Source organism: Saimiri boliviensis, chromosome 12, assembly GCF_048565385.1.
Source record: "Saimiri boliviensis isolate mSaiBol1 chromosome 12, mSaiBol1.pri, whole genome shotgun sequence".
Lineage (NCBI taxonomy): Eukaryota > Metazoa > Chordata > Mammalia > Primates > Cebidae > Saimiri > Saimiri boliviensis.
In genome coordinates, this window is record NC_133460.1 from 7,831,229 (window position 1) to 7,850,990 (window position 19,762).

Consider the following 19,762-nt stretch of genomic DNA (forward strand, 5'->3'; position numbering starts at 1 on the left):
TGACCATGGCAGAGTTTTTTTGTTTTTGGGGGGTTTTTTTGGCAACGTTATCATTCTGCAGTGGCGTGATCGTATTTCACGGTGGCTTCAAACTCCTGGGCTCAAGTAATCTTCCCACCCCAGCCTCCCAAGTACCTGGGAGAAACACACACACACATGCACGCACATGCCACTAGGCACACACGCTGTGCCTGGCTAATTATTTTATTTTTTTAGACCGGGCCTCGCTATGTTGCCCAGTCTGGAGAGCAGTGGCATGATTGTAGCTTACTGTGGCCTCAAACTCCTGGGCTCACATGATCCTTCTGCCTCAGCCTCCCAAGTAGCTGGGAACACAGTGACACACTGCCACCCCTGGCTAACTTTAAAACTTTGTGTAGAAATGGGGTCTCACTCTGTTACTCAGGCTGGCCTTGAACTTCTGGGCTGCAGCAACCATCCTGCCTCAGCCTCCCAACATGTCAGGATTGCAGGCATGAGCCACCATGCCCGGCCCTCCTGGTCAAGTTTAACTTCTCTGAGCCTTGGACTCCCCAGTGTTAAAAGGGCTGGTAGTAGGCCGGGCACGGTGGCTCAAGCCTGTAATCCCAGCACTTTGGGAGGCCGAGGCGGGTGGATCACGAGGTCAAGAGATCGAGACCATCCTGGTCAACATGGTGAAACCTCGTCTCTACTAAAAATACAAAAAGTTAGCTGGGCATGGTGGTGCGTGCCTGTAATCCCAGCTGCTCAGGAGGCTGAGGCAGGAGAATTGCCTGAACCCAGGAGGCGGAGGTTGCGGTGAGCCGAGATCGCGCCATTGCACTCCAGCCTGGGTAACAAGAGCGAAACTCCGTCTCAAAAAAAAAAAAAAAAGGGCTGGTAGAGGGAAGCAGCCCTCCTAGAGCCTTCCCGCCCTGGGCCTGGCCCTGAGCAGCCGCTCAGCAGCTGTTGGCTGTTTATCCATCTGAACCTCGCCCCTGGCTGCCAGTGGCTGCCCAGTCATTCTGCTCCACTCCTGCTCCAAACAGGTCATCAAGAACTCCCCTGTGAAGACGTTTGCCAGTCCCACCTTCAGCTCCCTCCTGGACGTGTTTCTGTCGACCACAGTGTTTCTGACGCTGTCCATCACCTGCTTCCTGAAGTACGGGGCGGCCACCGCACCTCCCCCACCCGCTGCCCTGGCAGTCTTCAGCACGGCCCTGCTTTTGGAGGTGCTGTCCCTCGCGGTGTCCATCAGGTAAGCGCCTCGTGGGCCGGGCCTCCAGCTCTGAGTCGTTAGCTCCCTCTTCTGGCTCCATGGCTTATGGCTGAGCAGTCAGACTGGTCCTGAGCCAGCTGTCCCTGCTGGCTGATTTCTGGAGATGGGCCTCCATGTATTCCCTGAGTCCTGTGCCCTGGCATCCTCCCTCCCTGACTCTGGCCCAGGTGCAGGGGGACCCACCTCGCTGGAGGGGGCAGTGTCCCCGCAGCCCCAGCCACTGCCAGCTGGTCCTGGGATCTTCAGGGTCAGAGACTGCGAAGGAGCTGGTGAGAAAATAGGAAGCGACTCCGGAGGAAGGAAAGGAAAAGACACGAGCTGTGGCGGGGGAATGATAGGTGGGCCTGGGTCAGCTGGCGCCTCTTCAGAGTGCAGGAGCCAAACATACACCCCTTAGCAACGTCCCGCGTGCTTGCATCAGGTGGTGGTCTCTTGGGTATGGTGCCAACAAAAGAAAGAATAGACAAGGTCAACTTCATCAGAAGTTAAACTGTTGTGCTGCAAAGAACACCATCGAGAAAGCGAAACAACCCACAGAATTCGAAAATTTACAGGTCAGGCCTCGGTTAAGGTCTACTATCGAGAATGGATAAAGAACTCACACAGCCAATAATAAAAAGGCAACTCAATTTAAAAGAGACAGAGGGTGCAAGTAGACCTCAGGTGCATTTTGGGAAGCCGGGCCCTCCGGACCAGCCTGGCTCCCTGTGGGGGCTCTAAGCAGCCCTGTAGTCCTGGTCAAGCAGGTGGTCCTGTGTGGTCCACCTCCTGGGCACCACACACTCCTTTCATGGCCCTGTCACCCTCAACAGGACGGCTGCCCTCCTAGCTGAGCCCTACTAGCAACTGCCCCAAGGAGCTGGGCTTCAAACAGACAGAGGGAGGCAGCCCTAACCATGAGCTTCTGCTGCCCTTACCCAACATCCCAGGGCAGAAAAGAACCGCTTGGGTCTGGCCCGAGGCTCTGGAAAGCTGGCTTCTCCCATCTGGGGTGGGCAGACTGGATTCCTGCCTCCTGCCTCCCAACCACACTGTACCCAGGACCCTTTCAGCTTCTGCTGAGGCCGCCACGGGCCATGCCCTCCTCTGTAGCGTGTGCTCACTGTTTCCCAGAACTCCCCGAAGGCTCGTGCCCCAGCACCCACAGCGAACAGCCCTCTCCCTGGCACAGCCTCCCTCCTGCCTCAGTGCCCTCCTGCGCTTTTGGGGACTCCTCCCAAAGGAGCTGTCACCCACAAGCCCTTCCAGGGCCTGCTTCTCCCGAACCCAAACTAGACATCCTCAGGCGCCTGGTTGGTTGGTTTTTCCTCTTTAAAAAGATCAGCTTTAGGCCAAGCGCCTGGTGGCTCAGGCCTGTAGTCTCAGCACTCTGGAAGGCCGAGGCAGGTAGATCATCTGAGCTCAGGAGTTTGAGACCATCCTAGCCAACATGGGGAAACCCCACCTCTACTTAAAGTACAAAAATTACCTGGGCATGGTGACAGGCGCCTGTAATCCCAGCTACTCGGGAGACGGAGGCAGGAGAATCGCTTGAAACCAGGAAGTAGAGGTTGCAGTGAGCTGAGATTGCACCACTGCACTCCAGCCTGGGTGACAGAGCAAAACTCCGTCTCAAAAATGAAAAAAAAAGGGATCAGCTTTATTGTAATATGATTTACATACAATAAACTTATTCATTCGAGTAGACAACTCAGTGATTTTGAGTAAATGTAAAGAGTTGTACAGATATCACCACCATGTAACTACCGGGCACCTCCATCACCCCAAAAACAAACCTGTCCCCGTGTGCAGTCACTCCCCCATGTTTGCCCCCCACTCCACCCCCTGCCCCAGGTTTTCCTCTCCTGCCTGCGCCTGTAGCCTCTTGAGGGCTCCCAGCGTCGTCTCCACACCTTTTTCCTCTCACCGGTCAGCCGTCATTCCCTGCTGCTTCAGGCCCAATTCTAAAGCGTTGAGGCCAACCCCAGTCTACACTGCCAAGGGCCGGGGCGAGGTGTACTGGGCCCGCCTAGATGGACACACTCCCCAGGCGTCTGGCGGGATTGGGTTCCATTTACCAGGAATCATCAAGCCTGGGGGAGGTCCAGATCCTGAAAGTCTTCCCTGGCCCCCCCGAGGGACATGTTGAGAACCCCAGCTTGATGAGAGCCTGCGCTGTGGGGTTCATGGGTGCCCCGTCCCTTTTCTGCACAGGAGGGAAGCCGGGCGCCTTCTCAGTGACCAGCCCAGGTCCCGACTGCCGCCTCCAGGAGGCTTCCTGCATCTCCCCGACTGCTTCGCCCCAGCAGGCCTGAGGACGGCAGTGAGGATGGCAGTTCTTGTTCTCAGATCCCTGCTGTCCTGGGGACAGTGTGAAGGCCCCCCCACCCGACATCTTTCCTGCTCCTGGCTGGGAACTGGGTTCCGTCTGTCCTCCCTCCTAGGGCCTCTATTCTGCATATTTGTGGTTATTCTTGGAAATATTCCAAAGCCTTCATTATCCTTTAAATATCAGAAAGCCAGGGCTGTCCAGGACCCTGAAAGGGTGAGGCTGTGCCGGAGTCCACGCGGGGAGTGGCTGGAGAGTCAGCCCTTCCTCACCCGGCCACAGGACACAGCCAGGGGGTGGAGACGCTGTAGGTGTTGAGGTCCGAAGGCCGGCTGCCAACGTGCGTGCGGGGTTGGGGGGCTTTGTGCTGTTGAGTCGCAGCAGCCCCCACCCAGCGCCTCCTGAGGCAGGGACAGCAGGCCCGTCCCCGGATCCCTGGAAGCAAGCTTGAGAGAAGAACTGTCTCCCCACAAGGACCCCACACCCTCTCCTCACCTGCCCACGTGGGCCCCCCATGGCCTAGGGGTCCCCAGGCTCAGCCAAGGCCTGTTCCTCCTCCCCCCAACCGTTCTCGGCCCGCACGCTCAGCTCCTTCTTTATACAGAACTTTTCGTCAGCCTCACACTCCTGAAACGGAACCTGCCTAAACACACCTGCAAAAGGAGTCAGTGACTGCCGTCACTCTCGTCAGAAGGACAAACAAAAAGCCTTTTAAAATGAAAGGCATGGTGCTGCCCCTCATGTACAACAGGGCTCTGCTGCCTGAGGAGTCCTGAAGCCGCCAGCCTCACACACGCACTGTGAATGCGACAACCCAGAGGCAGACGGCACACGTGTGCGGGTTTGGTGGCCCAAGCGCCACGAGCCGGGTTCAGCCTGTGATTTGATTTTCGAAACACTGGACAGGCCTCAGCGATGCCCCAAACAGAGTAGAGATCACCGTCACTCAGTTAGCACAGGCACGTGCGCCGGGAGAATCCGTCGTGTGTGAGTGCCACTGCAGAGCACTCTCTGTGTGTAGATGGGACACAGGCTCTGGGCTGAGATGCCGTCAGCAGCCTTCCGTCTTTGTGGGTGCCCAGGGGCGTGGCTGCTGTGTGGGGTGTAGGGCAGAACCTCCCCAGGTGGCACCCACCCACATGCAGGAGGCCTCCGTCCCTGGCATCTGCCCACCATCGCCCCTCCTGCTGTGACAACCGCACGGGCTCCATAGAACTCCAAGTGCCCTCAAAACTGCCGATGGGAGCAGGTGACGGCAGCATGGTGGCTCCCAGACTCTCCTCGGGGCCTGTGATACTCTCACGTAATCCCTGAGACTGGCAGAGCGTGTGCTTTTCGCAAGCAAATTTTATAAGAATGCAACAGGTGACCCTACAACCAGGTACAATGAGTTAAGCTCGGCTTCCTTGCCTTCCACCAAAAGTGAGGGAGGTAGATCTCCACCCCACTCCTGCTTCCACACCCATCCTGGGGCAGTGAGGGAGAGAGCGGAGGGGAGTGCTGGCTTCAGTCTCATGCCGTCTCCTGGCAGATGAGCCGCCCCGGGCCCCGTTGCTCCTGCTAACCCCGGCCCTCTTGCAGGATGGTGTTCTTCCTGGAGGACGTCATGGCTTGCACCAAGCGCCTGCTGGAGTGGATCGCCGGCTGGTTGCCGCGTCACTGCATTGGGGCCATCCTGGTGTCGCTCCCCGCCCTGGCCGTCTACTCCCACGTCACCTCCGAATTTGAGACAAACGTACACGTAAGTAAAGGCTCAGCCGTTTTATTTCCATGTTCTCCTGATTACCTGATCTCTCTCTCTAAATCACTTGGGATAGCTGTTTAAAAATAAACCTTTTGGCCATGCATGGTGGCTCACACCTTAATCCCAGCCCTTTGTGGGGCCGAGGCGGGTGGATCACCTGAGGTCAAGAGATTGAGACCAGCCTGGCCAACATGGGGAAACCCCATCTCTACTAAAAATACAAAAATTAGCCAGGCGTGGTGGCGGGCACCTGTAGTCCCAGCTACTTGTGAGGCTGAAGCAGGAGAATCATTTTAACACGTGAGGCAGAGGTTGCAATGAGCTGAGATAGCGCCACTGCACTCCAGCCTGAGCAACCCTGTCTCAAAAACAAAAAAAGAAACGTGGTGAGTGTTTTGGAGGCCCAGGTATAGTGGGGGCGGTGGTGGTCCCGGGAATGGATCAGTGGTAAATGTTTTGGAGGCCTGGGTGTATGAAGCAGGCTGGGGGGGGCGGGGGGTGGGCCCCGGGCAGCCGTCCTAACCCTTCCCTCTTGCAGTTCCCAGTGTTCACGGGCTCAGCCGCACTGATCGCCGTCGTGCACTACTGTAACTTCTGCCAGCTCAGCTCTTGGATGAGGTCCTCCCTTGCCACCGTCGTGGGGGCCGGGCCGCTGCTCCTGCTCTATGCCTCCCTGTGCCCAGACAGGTACGTGGCCAGCACTGCGCAGGCACCTGAGTGCGGGGCCGCCATGCCTGAGGTTGCTTAGGGGCTGGCTGCATTTGCACACTATTCCTCACGCCTCGATAGAGATGTTTCCCGTCATGACCCAAAATCGCTCTCGACACACACCATGTCAAAGAGCTAATGAGATACCCTCAGAGTAAAATGTGAAAGAAAGAAAAAGAGTGTCATTTAGAACAGCCCTCTCAACATTTGAATGTAGACATCCTGGAAGGCGTCATGCAGGGCTGGAATCTAAGAAAGTAGGACCTGAAGGATTTCATAGAAGACGGTCAAGGCGGTGAAAGAGCGGCAGTGCAGGTGGACGCAAAGGCAGAGAGGAAGCGGGTGCTGACCGTCCTTGAGTAGGGTAGGGGTCAGGATCCAGGACAGGTCACAGCCTGGAAGGAGGAGAGGAAGACGTAGGATGATCTTGCAAATGACCTGGGCCTTGTTTCTAAATATTATGTCAAGCCAGGCATGGTGGCTTACACCTGTAATTCTAGCACTTTGGGAAGCTGAGGCAAGCAGACCACCTGAGGTCAGGAGTTCAAGACCAGCCTGGCCAACCTGGTAAAACCCTGTCTCTACTAAAAATACAAATATTAGCCAGGCATGGTAGCATGCACCTGTAATCCCAGCTACTTGGGAGGCTGAGGCAGAAGAACCGCTTGAACGCAGGAGGCTAAGGCAGGAGAATCACTTAACCTAGGAGGCGGAGGTTGCAGTGAGCCAAGATTACACCACTGCACTCCAGCCTGGGTGACGAGGGAGATTCTGTCTCAAAAAAAAAAAAAAAAAGAAAGTGAATAATAAATAAAATAAATACTAAGTCAAAATAATTCCCCATATGATGTCATGAGACAGAGGATCCATGACTGGCCACTGGACACCGGTCTTTTATTTTGAAATCCTCTATATACCGAGGAGGATGTTGACCTTCAAAACTGTATCACTGGTAGGTGCTAAGGAAAGAGATGGCACAGACATAGAAACAGCTGTCAGGGAGGCCAGTGGACCTCTGGGGATAAGCTCCGTTCTCATCATTATGCTACAAACAATGTAAAAACATACAGGATGGCAGTGATGGGTGCTATATTTAAAATATTTGCTATTAGTGGCCAGGTGCAGTGGCTCACGCCTATAATTCCAGCACTTTGGGAGGCCAAGGCAGGTGAATCACAAGGTCAGGAGTTCAAGACCTGCCTGGCGAGCATGGTGAAACCCATCTCTACTGAAAATACAAACATTAGCTGGGCATGGTGGCAGGCACCTGTAGTCCCAGCTATTCAGGAGGCTGAAGCAGGAGAATTGCTTTAACCCAGGAGGTGGAGGTCACTGTAAGTCATGGTCACGCCATTGCCCTCCAGCCTGAGTGACAGAGCAAGACACTCTCTCTCTATATATATATATATATATATGTTTGCCATTAGTGACAGCCAGTGAGATCCCTGTCTTTCGTGTGTTGCACTAACTGAATGATGTTTGGTTCTTGATTTGTTAAAAATAAGTCCCAAATTGCCTATTGCACATTTGCAACTGGTTTCAGGGTATTTTAAGCCTTTACAACTAAATACGTTGATGGAAATACGTCATACCTTGGCTAGCAGAATGTAAGCAGTGAACAGTTTATTCAAATATTTTGTAATATCTTAAACCCATTAAACTTCCATCCATGTAATAAACTTCTCCCAAATACTGGGCTTTTTCTATTACTGCTTATGAAAATATTTCACTATTAGTGTGTATTGAAAAAAAAATGCCTGCTTACAATTACAGAGGGTTTAGGTGTGCAGAATATTTTAAAGTCACATCGGGACATTTCTTCCTTGTCCTTGCAGGAGAGCTAACATTCTGGTTCCCTAAGTTATTAAGAGAGCCAGAGGGGCCCCTGGCATTACTGAAATGCCCCTTGGAGTGGCGTTACTGTTGCTGAGGACCCCTGCTTGAGTAAAGTCAAAAGCACAGTGATTCCATTTGCTGCAGTACTGCCAGTATGAAATGGAGTAGGCCCAGTGTATCTTTGCTTATGAGCAAAGCAGCAGCCCAGTCATGGGCAGCGGGAGCATCCGTCCTCAGTTTACTTAAGAAAATAATCACGGTATGAAAGATATTTCACTTCCCTGCAAATTAAGATCAGAAAAGGAATTTCAAATAGGACTGATATTCAGTACTTGAAATGAAACTTTAATGAATGGATTACTTTACACAAAATAAAGCAGTCTTGGATTTTTCTGAAGATATGGCCATCTAGTACAATGGTCATGATAAGCTCTTTCTCAAAAGTATGAAATCCCATAGGCCAGGCGCCGTGGCTCATGCCTGTAATCCCGGGGAGGCCGAGGTGGGTGGATCACAAGGTCAGGAGTTTGAGACCAGCCTGGCCATTATGGTGAAACCGCATCTCTACTAAAAATACAAAAAAATTAGCCAGGCATGGTGTCATGTGCTTGTAATCCCAGTTACTTGGGAGGCTGAGGCAGGAGAATTGCTGAAAGCCAGGAGGCAGAGGTTGCAGTGAGCTGAGATCCTGCCACTGCACACCAGCCTGGGTGACAGAGCAAGACTCCCGTCTCAAGAAAAAAAGAAAGAAATACAGCAAACTGCTTTTTAACCTTTTAGATCCATCACAGTTCCCTCATCACACATTCATAGGGGCCTTTAGTTGAGGCTGCGGGGCTTTTCCACCCGGAGCTGGACAGCCACAGTGATGAGGGACCCCTCCGTCACCTTTGTACTCAGAGTTCAAATAGCAGATCTGGGGTAGGGATGGTGGTTGAAGTTCCCCTCAACTCAGAACTCCTCCATCCATGTGAGACCCCTTGGAGTCCCTAATCCCATCATGGCTGCTAAGCCTCACCAGGAGAGAGAGGATGCGGGGTGGTAAACAAAGACATAAACTCAGCTTTTCCAAGGGAACTGCCCCCAGCATTGAGTGACTCAGCCATGAAGGAAAAGGTGGAGCAGGTGGCTTATGTCGGTGTCTCAACCATGTCTACAAAAGGAGCATGGTTTGCTTGACTCTCTTCAGGTCGCCTTGCAGAATGCCTTCTTTGCTCTTTATAATAATATTTTTTCTGCATTTTAATTTCAGTTCTGTATTAACTTCGCCCCTTGACACCGTACAGAATTTCAGGTAAGCTTTTAATAATGCACCTCTGTCTGAATAAATGATAGTGGCTTTGTTACCCCGCTCATTTCTAAGCTTCCTAAAAACAGCAGGATCTTGAATAAAATGAACATGTCTATTCTTATAACAGAAAGTGGAAAATGCCTGCTTTTTGAAATATATTGTAGCTATCATGTCTAATTGGGAAAATAAAATTATTTTTGTTTTATTAAGACAGATTAAAGTCATAGTAATTTTATGTAAGACTTTAGCGTGTAACAAAGGAAATCTCACCAGTCAAAGAAAAAAAGTTACGCTGTAAAATATTTTAAAATAACTGACTTTGAAATCCACAATACTAAATCTTTGACCCTTGCTTTGCTATAAATATCACAATAAATTCTAAACAAATTGAAGAGTCAGAAATAAAAATCAAACTATGTAAGGTCTAGAAAAAGTAAAAGTTAATAGTTTTCAAGCCTCAAACACTGAGATAACTTACCAGGCTTACAAATAATAAATAGAACCACAAAGAAAAGATGGACAAATTAGAGAGGAAGGGAAAGGAAATCAAAGCAGGCAGAAAAAGCCTGGACTCAGTGCCTCACACCGGTAATCCTAGCACTTTGGGAGGCCGAGGCGGGAAGATTACACGAGGCCTGGAGTTCTAGGCCAGCCTGGTCAATGTAGCGAAATCCTGTTTCTGCAAAACATTTAAAAAATTAGCCAGGTGCAGTGGTACGCATCTATAGTCGTAGCTTCGCGGGAAGCTAAGGTGGGCTTGAGGCCAGGAATTTGCGCTGCAGTGAGCCGTGATGGTGGCAGTGCACCCCATCCTAGATGTCACACTGAGACTGTGTCTCAAAAAAAGAAAAAAAATGCCCAGGTGTAGTGACTCACGCCTGTAATCCCAGTGCTTTGGGAGGCTAAGTTGGGTATATCACAAGGTCAGGAGTTCGCGACCAGCCTGGCCAGCGTGGTGAAACCCCATCTCTACTAAAAATACAAAAATTAGCCAGGCATGGTGGCAGGTGCCTTTAATCCCAGCTGCTTGGGAGGCCAAGGCAGGAGAATGGCTTGAACCCAGGAGGTGGAGATGCGGTGAGCCAAGATCGCACCATTGCACTCCAGGCTGGGCGACAGAGTGCGACGCTATTCCAAAAAAAAAAAAGAAAAAGAAAAGAAATTTCTCTTTTTGAAATGGACCTTTGCTATTTGGATTTAGGAATAGAATCAGCTCCTTTGCTCCTCGGTATTAGAATAGGAAACAGGTTATAGCTGGAAAGTCGCCCTCTTACCTGTTTGTTACAGATACCTTTTGTTGCAAGGCAGCCCCCTTGGCTTCTGAGTGCACGTGCTGCTTGTAATGACTTTTCCTCCTTTGACGCAAAGGTGAAAAGCACACGGTGTGCTCTGCTTCCCTCTCCCTCTGGCACTAGCCCGCGGCTGCTTTTCCTTTTCTGCCGGAGGGGCCTGGCCCGTGCCCATCTCCAGAGTCAGCCGTGCTGTTGACTGTGGCTGCAGCAGATGAGAGTGAGTTGCGCAAGCAATAACCGATTGAGAAGCCTCGATACAGGCTCCTGTTTCTACCACAGAGATTGGAAGCACTCCCCTGACGTAACGGGGATGTTAGACCTTGGTGCATCCGCTCATAAGGGGGAACTGCTCGCAGTGTCCACTTTGAGAAACCAAAAGAAAAGTCAACTCCTAACCCAATGAGACAGGCTCACAAAACCTTCCCCCAGTCCACATTCTCTTCCTACTCTATTTAAAAACCAACTAGAGGGCTTAGGGAGCTGGACATACCTATGCTTGACTCATCGTAACAAATGGTTGTTTTACTCAGTACTTGAGATGTAGGACAGTAATGTCATTTGTTTCAGTAACAGTTTGCGAAATGAATCAGTGAAGCACAGGGTGTCTTCCCACGGGGGACTCTTGGTTCCTGGTCATAGGCATTGAGTCATAGAAACTGCCTCAAAGCTCCCAAGACCAGCTCAGGGTGGACTCTGGACTCCGCAATCAGCTCTCTCACGGCTGTGATTTATTAGAGCTAAAAAGACAGAAAGCAGAGTCGGCAAAGGGAAGGGTGCGTGAATTGACGTTTGGAGGAAGCCAGCACAGCTTCCAAGAGTCCCCTCCTGTGGAGTCACAAGGGATGGGCTTAATTCCTCCAGCCCGCTTGTAACATGCAGTCTTCCAGGGAAGCTCATTAGAGACTCGGCGTCCAGAGTGGCATTAGGGGCTGTTCAGATCAGCAGCCTCTGCCTAGTGCGTACCTAAATTCCAGACCTCCAGCAGGAAAGCGGGTATTGGGCATAAACCTCCTTATTTACACAGCATAGGCATCTGAGCCGCTCTTATCAAGAAACGGCGGGAATCCTCCCTGAATCCCAGCTCCCTGGTGCCAGCCAGATCACATTTGCAGGCAGGCCTTTCCAAGGACAGCAACCTTAGGCCAGAAGGGAAGTTGCCAGTCCATCTTCACAGCTGACACTCAAGGAAGCCGAGAGGCAGAAAGATGGCACGGCCTGCCCAAGATTCCGGAACTCCCCCGCGGTTCCCCCAGGACAGGCCCAGGGGTTCTGTTCCATGGCCAGGGCTTTTGGGGTTGTGCTTCACAGAGGACCATGACAGCCACGTAGGTCAAGCTCGTTATTTTTTAATATCCTAAGTCAAAGTTAGTAAAACCAATACTTTGATTAAAGAATTGAGCTTTTGGCCAGACGTGGTGGCTTGGTCTGTAATCCCAGCACTTTGGGAGGCCAAGGCGGGTGGATCACCTAAGGCTGGGAGCTTGAGACCAGCGTGGCCTACATGGTGAAACCCTGTCTCTAGTAAACAAGTAAAAATTACCCAGGCATAGTGGCTTATGCCTGTAGTCCCAACTTCTTGGGAGGCTGAGGTAGGAAAATTGCTTGAACCCGGGAAGCAGAGGTTGCAGTGAGCCAAGGTCACGGCACTGCACTCCAGCCTGGGCGACAGAGCAAGACTCTTTCTCAAAAAAAAAAAAAAAAAAAAAGAATTGAGCTTTGGCCAGGCATGGTGGCTCATGCCTATAATCCCAGCACTTCGGGAGACCAAGGCAGGCAGACTGTTTCAGCTCAGGAATTCAAGATCAGCTTGGGTAACATGGCGAGACCCCATCTCTAAAAGAAAAAGAATTGAGCTTTCAGTGTCATGGAGCTGTCTAAACTGAGGATCTGCCAATTGGATATATAGTTATTTAGTGACCAAGCCCTTTATTACATAAAATCAAGCGGCCTACTCTGCATGGGAGGAATACATCAGGGCACAGCATTTACATGAGCAGAACAGTCAGTTTGTTGTAAAAAAGAAAAAGACTAGAAGGAAATTCAACAAATGTTAATAGTGATTGCCTCTGCCTGGCAGGATGATGGACGAATCTTTTTTTTTTTTTTTTTTTTTTTTTGGTCTACTTTTTTCCTTCATTTCCTTTGATGAGTGTGTAATATTTTTAAATGGAAAAAACTGTATTCCAGCACATTGGGGAGGCAGAGGCAGAATTGTTTGAACCCAGGAGTTTGAGACCACCCTGGACAACATAGTAAGACCTGATCTCTACACATAATTCAAAAAATTAGCCAGGTTTGGTGACACCTGCCTGTAGTCCCAGCTAATCGGGAGGTTGAGGCAGGAGGATTGCTTTAGTCTGGGAGGTCAAGACTGCAGTAAGCTAGGATCGTGCCACCGCACTCCAGCTTGGGTAACAAAGACCGGGTCTCTTTAAAAAAAAAAAAAAAAAAAGTATATTTTCAAAACCAACTTTAAGAAATTGTGCTACTCGGCTGGCCACAGTGGCTCTCCCCTATAATCCCAGCACTTTGGGAGACCAAGGCGGGCAGATCACTTGAAGTCAGGAGTTTGAGACCAGCCCAGCCAACATGGTGAAACCCCTTGTCTACCAAAAAATACAAAAGTTAGCTGGGTGTGGTGGTGCGCACTACTCAGGAGGCTGGGGCACAAGAATTGGCCGAGGTTGCAGTGAGCTGAGATTGCAGCACTGCACTGCAGCCTGGGCGACAGAGCAAGACTCTGTCAAAGCAAAAAAGAAAGGGGGGGGGCGGGGAGGGGAAGGAAGGAGGGAAGGATGGAGAAAGAGAGGAGAGAGAAGAAAGAAAGAGAAAAAGAGGAGGAGGGAGGGAAGGGAGGGAGGGAGAGAAGGAAGGAAGGAAGAAAGGAAGGAAGGAAGGAATTGTGCTAATCCGCAGCCCTCTGACAAATTCATTCAGCCTTGTATAAAGGCAATTTGGAAATTTCTAAAGAAATTCTAAATGTGCAATATTTAAAATGACTTAGCACTTCTATACACACAAAGATAGGGGTAGAAGAATATTCCCTGCATCGTTGTTTGTGGTTGGATAAGACAGACCCAGGCCCGGTTCCATCAGGAGGAACCTGGTTAAATTACAGAATGTCCATGTGCTAGAACACAGCAGGACCATGAGAAAATTACAGCACTGGTTAAAATGTTAACATTGTCTTGTGTCACTTGGGCAAAACAGAACTAACCCAGAATGGGGGGAAAATGGTGTCTTGTCAAACTTTTTTATACAGGTAGAGAGTACAGAGCTTATAAAAGCTATTTGTAAAGGACAGGTTTGTTGGATTAGAAATCTAAGAACCAGCCGGGCGCGGTGGCTCAAGCCTGTAATCCCAGCACTTTGGGAGGCCGAGGCGGGTGGATCACGAGGTCAAGAGATCGAGACCATCCTGGTCAACATGGTGAAACCCCGTCTCTACTAAAAATACAAAAAATTAGCTGGGCATGGTGGTGTGTGCCTGTAATCCCAGCTACTCAGGAGGCTGAGGCAGGAGAATTGCCTGAACCCAGGGGGCGGAGGTTGCGGTGAGCCGAGATCGCGCCATTGCACTCCAGCCTGGGCAACAAGAGCGAAACTCCGTCTCAAAAAAAAAAAAAAAAAAAAAAAAGAAATCTAAGAACCAAATGTATTAAGAGAATGTTAAATTTCTTGGGTATGATGGTGATATCGTAGTTACATAGGGAAATATCCTTATTCTTAGGAGATGTATACTGAAATACTTAAAGTTCATGTCAGCAACTTACTTTCAAAATGTTCAGCAAAAAGCCAGGTGAGGTGGCTCATGCCTATAATCCCAGCACTTTGGGAGGCCACAGCGGGCAGATCGGTTGAGGTCAGGAGTTTGAGATCAGCCTGGCCAACATGGTGAAACCCTGTCTCTACTCAAATACAAAAATTAGCCAGGCATGGTGACACATGCCTATAGTCCCAGCTACTCAGGAGGCTGAGGCAGAAGGATTGCTTGAACTCAGGAAGCAAAGATTGCAGTTAGCCTAGATCGCACCACTGCACTCCAGCTTGGGCAACAGAGCAAGACTCAATCTAAAAAAAAAGATGTTAGGCCAGGCACAGTGGCTCAACCCTGTAATCCCAGCACTTGGGGAGGCCAAGGTGGGAGGATGGCTTGAAGTGAGAAGTTCAAGACCATCCTTGGCAAGAAGCAAAACCCTATCTCTTCAAAAAAATTTTTTTAATTAGCCAGGTGTGGTGGTACATGCCTGTAATCCCAGCTACTTAGGAGGCTGAGGCAGGAGGATCATTTGAGCCCAGGAGTTTGAGGCTGCAGTGAGCCATGATTGTGCCACTGCACTCCAGCCTGGACAACAGAAACCGTGTCTCTTAAAAAAAAAACGAGAGAGAGAAAAGAAAAGACTTTAAAAAAAAAAAAAAAAGAAAGAAAGAAAGAAAGAAAGAAAATAATGACCAAGCACTTATTAAAGAAATCAGTTACAGGGCCAGGCACAGCAGCTCATGACTGTAATTCCAGCACTTTTGGAGGCCAAGGGACGAGGATTGCTTGAGCCCAGGAGTGCAAGACCAGCCTGGGCAATACAGTGAGTCCCCACCTCTGTTTAACAAAATAAAATAAATCCGTTTCAAAACTCGCTGTTTATCCGTCCACATCTGCAGCCAGCCAAAACCAGGACCGGGCGGCTTGCCAGCTTCAGGTTGTTGAAGGCTTGGACTCCACGAAGCTTTGCGTAGCTAGCGGGGCTGTTCCGAACTTGGAAGCGCCGAGCAGTAACCTCTCCCTTTCCCGTGTCTTTGCTCTCCAGTTCCGAGAGGAACCCGTGCAATAGCTCGCTGCCGCGTGACCTCCGGCGGCCGGCCAGCCTCATCGGCCAGGAGGTGGTTCTCGTGTTCTTTCTCCTGCTCTTGTTGGTCTGGTTCCTGAATCGCGAATTTGAAGTCAGCTACCGCCTCCACTACCACGGGGACGTGGAAGCGGACCTCCACCGCACCAAGATCCAGAGCATGCGGGACCAGGCGGACTGGCTGCTGAGGAACATCATCCCCTACCACGTGGCCGAGCAGCTGAAGGTTTCCCAGACCTACTCCAAGAACCACGACAGCGGAGGGGTGATCTTCGCCAGCATCGTCAACTTCAGCGAGTTCTACGAGGAGAACTACGAGGGCGGCAAGGAGTGCTACCGGGTCCTCAACGAGCTCATCGGGGACTTTGACGAGCTCCTAAGCAAGCCGGACTACAGCAGCATCGAGAAGATCAAGACCATCGGAGCCACGTACATGGCGGCGTCGGGGCTGAACACCGCGCAGGCGCAGGACGGCAGCCACCCACAGGAGCACCTGCAGATCCTGTTCGAGTTCGCCAAGGAGATGATGCGCGTGGTGGACGACTTCAACAACAACATGCTGTGGTTCAACTTCAAGCTCCGCATCGGCTTCAACCACGGGCCCCTCACGGCCGGGGTCATCGGCACCACGAAGCTGCTGTACGACATCTGGGGGGACACCGTCAACATCGCCAGCAGGATGGACACCACCGGCGTGGAGTGCCGCATCCAGGTGAGCGAAGAGAGCTACCGCGTCCTGAGCAAGATGGGCTACGACTTCGACTACAGAGGGACCGTGAACGTCAAGGGGAAAGGCCAGATGAAGACCTACCTGTACCCAAAGTGCACGGACCATGGGGTCATCCCGCAGCACCAGCTGTCCATCTCCCCAGACATCCGCGTCCAGGTGGATGGCAGCATCGGACGGTCTCCCACGGACGAGATTGCCAACCTGGTGCCTTCTGTCCCGTATGCGGACAAGACGTCTCTGGGCTCCGACAGCAGCTCGCAGGCCAAGGACGCTCACCTGTCCCCCAAGAGACCCTGGAAGGAGCCCGTCAAAGCCGAAGAAGGGGGTCGGTTTGGCAAAGCCATAGAGAAAGACGACTGTGACGACACGGGAATGGAAGAAGCCAACGAACTCACCAAGCTCAACGTTTCAAAGAGTGTGTGAGGCGGCGCCCACCCGCTGCCCGAGGTGCTGTTTGTCGAAACACAATAATATTTGTATTTGGCTGTTGTGCTTTCAAAGCGCCACAGTTTCCCTCCCCGGACGTGGTTTTATGTGGTCATTTCAGCCCTAACTTCTGTGTGGATCACAGTTATTCAGGGTTCACTTTCATCCATTTCTTTCCCTTCGCTCCCTTCCCTGGAAACCCTGCCTGCCTCTGGGTCATCCGTTCAGCACGGGGTGGAGAACAAGTGCCTTCAGGGCTGGCCTCGGCCTGGAGTCTCGGGACAGAGGCCGCCAGTGGAGATCATGGCTTTGGGTATTACTTGACTTTTAGAACAAAAGCTGTGGTTAAGATCTCATTTTTACTGCTTTTTCCCACGAGACACGCTTTTCGGTTCTCTGGCTAATGCCGTTTTTGAGTTTATTTTGTTTCTGTCTCAGTCACAGTGTTTGTTCCCCGGCGACCTGACCTCTCTACGTAAGCACACGCGCACACACACTTGCATTCATGAATCTGATATAAAGTGCCAGTAATCCACCAACAGGGGGTGCCAAGGGGGCGCATCACGATGGCCCCGCCACCCCCACTAACCCACCTGCGCTTTCCCGAGCAGCGGGCCCCGTGGGCTGAGTGGGCCTCGCTCCCTGCCCCGAGCAGGTTCAGGGACTCCGCCATATGCATGCAGGCCAAGACAGCAAACACCAGCCAGGCACAATGCCTCAGGGGTCTCAGAGTCACCCCTCACCCTGACCCTTCACCCAGGGGTCTTTCAGTCGGGAGTGGAGGCGTTGGTCCTGGACGCTGCTCATCGGAGGAGAGGAAAACACCAAGTAAACATCCAAAGTTGCAGTTATTTATTTATATATTTATCCGGAAGCATGTGTGCTCCGGGATGGGGTGCTGGGTCCTCAGGGTGGGGGGAAGTAGCCACAGGGTTGGGCAGTTTCTAGGAAGGTGACCAGATGTCTCTCTGTGTTTCAGCCACCTGGGGCTGCCCCCAATCTCCCCACCCTGAGACAGGTCTAAGCGAGACCCCAAAGCACGGCCAGTGCGATTCTGGGGCTGGGGGAGTAGCTGCCCCTGCCACCCATGAGGGCTCCTTCCTGCCGGGGTTCACTCAAAGCCACAGGAGTCTGGGTAGGCAGCCTCAGTGCCATCTTGGCTTCCACAAATTCAAGAAGTTTTTCAGCTCCCTCTTGTGCTCGGATGGCACAGGGCCTGTCTGTGGCAGGATTTAATCAGGGAAGCAGGTTTCAGCCTCTGAGGGGGAGTTCTCAGACCGTCCCCAGAGACAGTCATCTGGATGCAAACTGGGGGTCTGTGGGGGGCGGAATCCCGAGGGCGGCACGGGAGACCCAGGGAAGCTCCCTCCAGGTGCTCAGCTGCGGGTACCGTCTGCCATGATGTTTTGCCGCGTTGAGTCTGAGATTTACGTGGAAGTGAACTCACCCGAGTTGCCGGTCGGATTCATAGCCACTCTTCCAGGGGACCCCAGCGATGCCGATGAGGCCCTGGGCACGCTCCTTGTCAGTCTTGCCCCATGTCCCCGTGCATTTTGCTTTCCGCTCGTAAATCCCACTGTCTTGTTCTCATGCCCGCATCAGTGCCCATCATCACTCCTCCTCCCCAAAGACATACAGATTGCCCTCTCCAGCATGAAGATGTCACGATTCTGACCTGCCACCTCTCCAGGGGCCTCGCCCAGGGCGGCCACCCAGCAGGACAGCGGGACTTGGGGTCCTAACGTCCAGGGGGTCCAGGGCACCCCCGGTTGCTGTAAGATTTCCCGTCAGGTGTGACTTTCAGTTTGCTGGTCTTCCAATACCGAAGAAAGGGTGGTTGTGACAATACCTCTTGCTTCTAAAGAATGTAAAAAAAAAAAAAAAAAAAAAATTTTTTTTCCTTAAAAAACACTACCTGATGCTTTCCTCGTTCGTGGGGATCACGGTCACATGACGCTCTTTCTGCCATCAGTATTAAGGTGTGTGTTTGAATGTTTTCCCCTCCAGGCTGTGTAGCTTTGAGGGGCTGGGCGGTTGCTGAGGTCCTTGCTGTCTCGCTCGGAACGTGCTCGGCAAAGTTCATCTGCGCACATCCTTCTTCCCCATCAAACTCTTCCTTCCCCTACCACAAAGGTGTTTGCGATTCCTCACTCCCGGCACCCAAGGAGCTGCAACTGGAGTCTGGTTCAGGCCCGTGCAGTCTCACCCAGAGCTTAATGTTGTCTTTAAAAACACCCTGAGCCTTCCTAAACAAGCAGTGCAGATGCTCTCTCTGGGCCATGAAGCCCCTCGGGTCCTGCCCGTCCCCCGCTCCGAAGCATACCTCAGTGCAGAACCACAGAATCTCTGCAGCGGAAACGCCCTGCATCTCCGTCTGTTGGCAGTGAACACACCGTGCTGGAGACGCGGGTTTCTAAGCAGCTGGCGCGAGTGCCGTTGACGGGATGGGTCGTTCTTCAGGGTGGCAATACCTCTTAGGAACTTAGGACAGGAAGCAATACTTCAGCATTGAATGTGTGTAAATAGTTGCTTCAAGTTGCAATTGCTGTTTTCTTCTCAGCCCCAGCTCAGATCAAATTATATATCCATATATATGGTAAACAAGCACACACAGTCTTATCCAATGCAAACAAATGTAGAGCATCAGTTATGACACCCTCGAATAGCTTGAGAGTCCCACAGGCTGCGCCGCACCTGTGGCTCCATCCACACTGACGTCATCCGCGGGGGCTGCACCTGCACATTTGCACACGATCGGAGAGCCAAAGGCCGCGTGCTTCCTGTTCCATGGGCTGTAATCATTTGTAGTTTCCAAAGACACATCTGCATTTGAATTTCTAGATTTTCGAGGTAAGGAGTTTTGCTTTTTTAATTGGTTGTTTTGAAAATCACACCATGCCTAGAATCTGAAATTGAATCAGCAGGAACCAACTGTCTGCATTTTCCGTATTTCCTTTGATCTGCTCTTTTTAAATTGTTAATTCTAATAATTTCAAAATGCATTCACTGAAGAAATGGACATTAAAATATTCTAAAATCTGAACATTTGATGCTTGGTGTTTTCTTATTGAAAGATCGGCACTGCTTCAGAGACGAGGGCCGTCTTCCTGGGATATCTCATGTTCTGCTTTTCCTTCACATCATGACTTCAGAAACAGGGCAAGTAAAACACCCTGTTTGTGTACTTGTTATTTTCTTAATTGGATATATTTGCTACAGTTAACTTGGGTTGAAAAGTATTTATTTTTACACAGAATTTTTTTAAAACAATAAAGTTGCGAGACAAGTTCTGCTTGTGAGATTTTTCCCTGTGAGGCTTTCTAAATAGTTTTCTGCAACATCC

At 51.2% G+C, this 19,762-nt stretch overlaps 1 protein-coding gene across 2 annotated transcripts in view; it reads left to right on the forward strand.

The window, feature by feature from the left end:
- Nucleotides 1–19,462, forward strand: part of ADCY9 (adenylate cyclase 9) — a 146,099-nt gene extending 126,637 nt beyond the window's left edge. For both annotated transcript variants that reach the window (XM_010339128.3, XM_003928473.4), the window contains exons 7-11: nucleotides 1,011–1,219; nucleotides 5,130–5,289; nucleotides 5,831–5,979; nucleotides 9,089–9,130; nucleotides 15,225–19,462. In XM_010339128.3, the coding sequence (XP_010337430.1) occupies nucleotides 1,011–1,219; nucleotides 5,130–5,289; nucleotides 5,831–5,979; nucleotides 9,089–9,130; nucleotides 15,225–16,416 (1,752 nt within the window). In that variant the 3' untranslated portion in view covers nucleotides 16,417–19,462. The remainder of the gene's footprint in view (nucleotides 1–1,010; nucleotides 1,220–5,129; nucleotides 5,290–5,830; nucleotides 5,980–9,088; nucleotides 9,131–15,224) is intronic.
- Nucleotides 19,463–19,762: the final 300 nt, after the last annotated feature.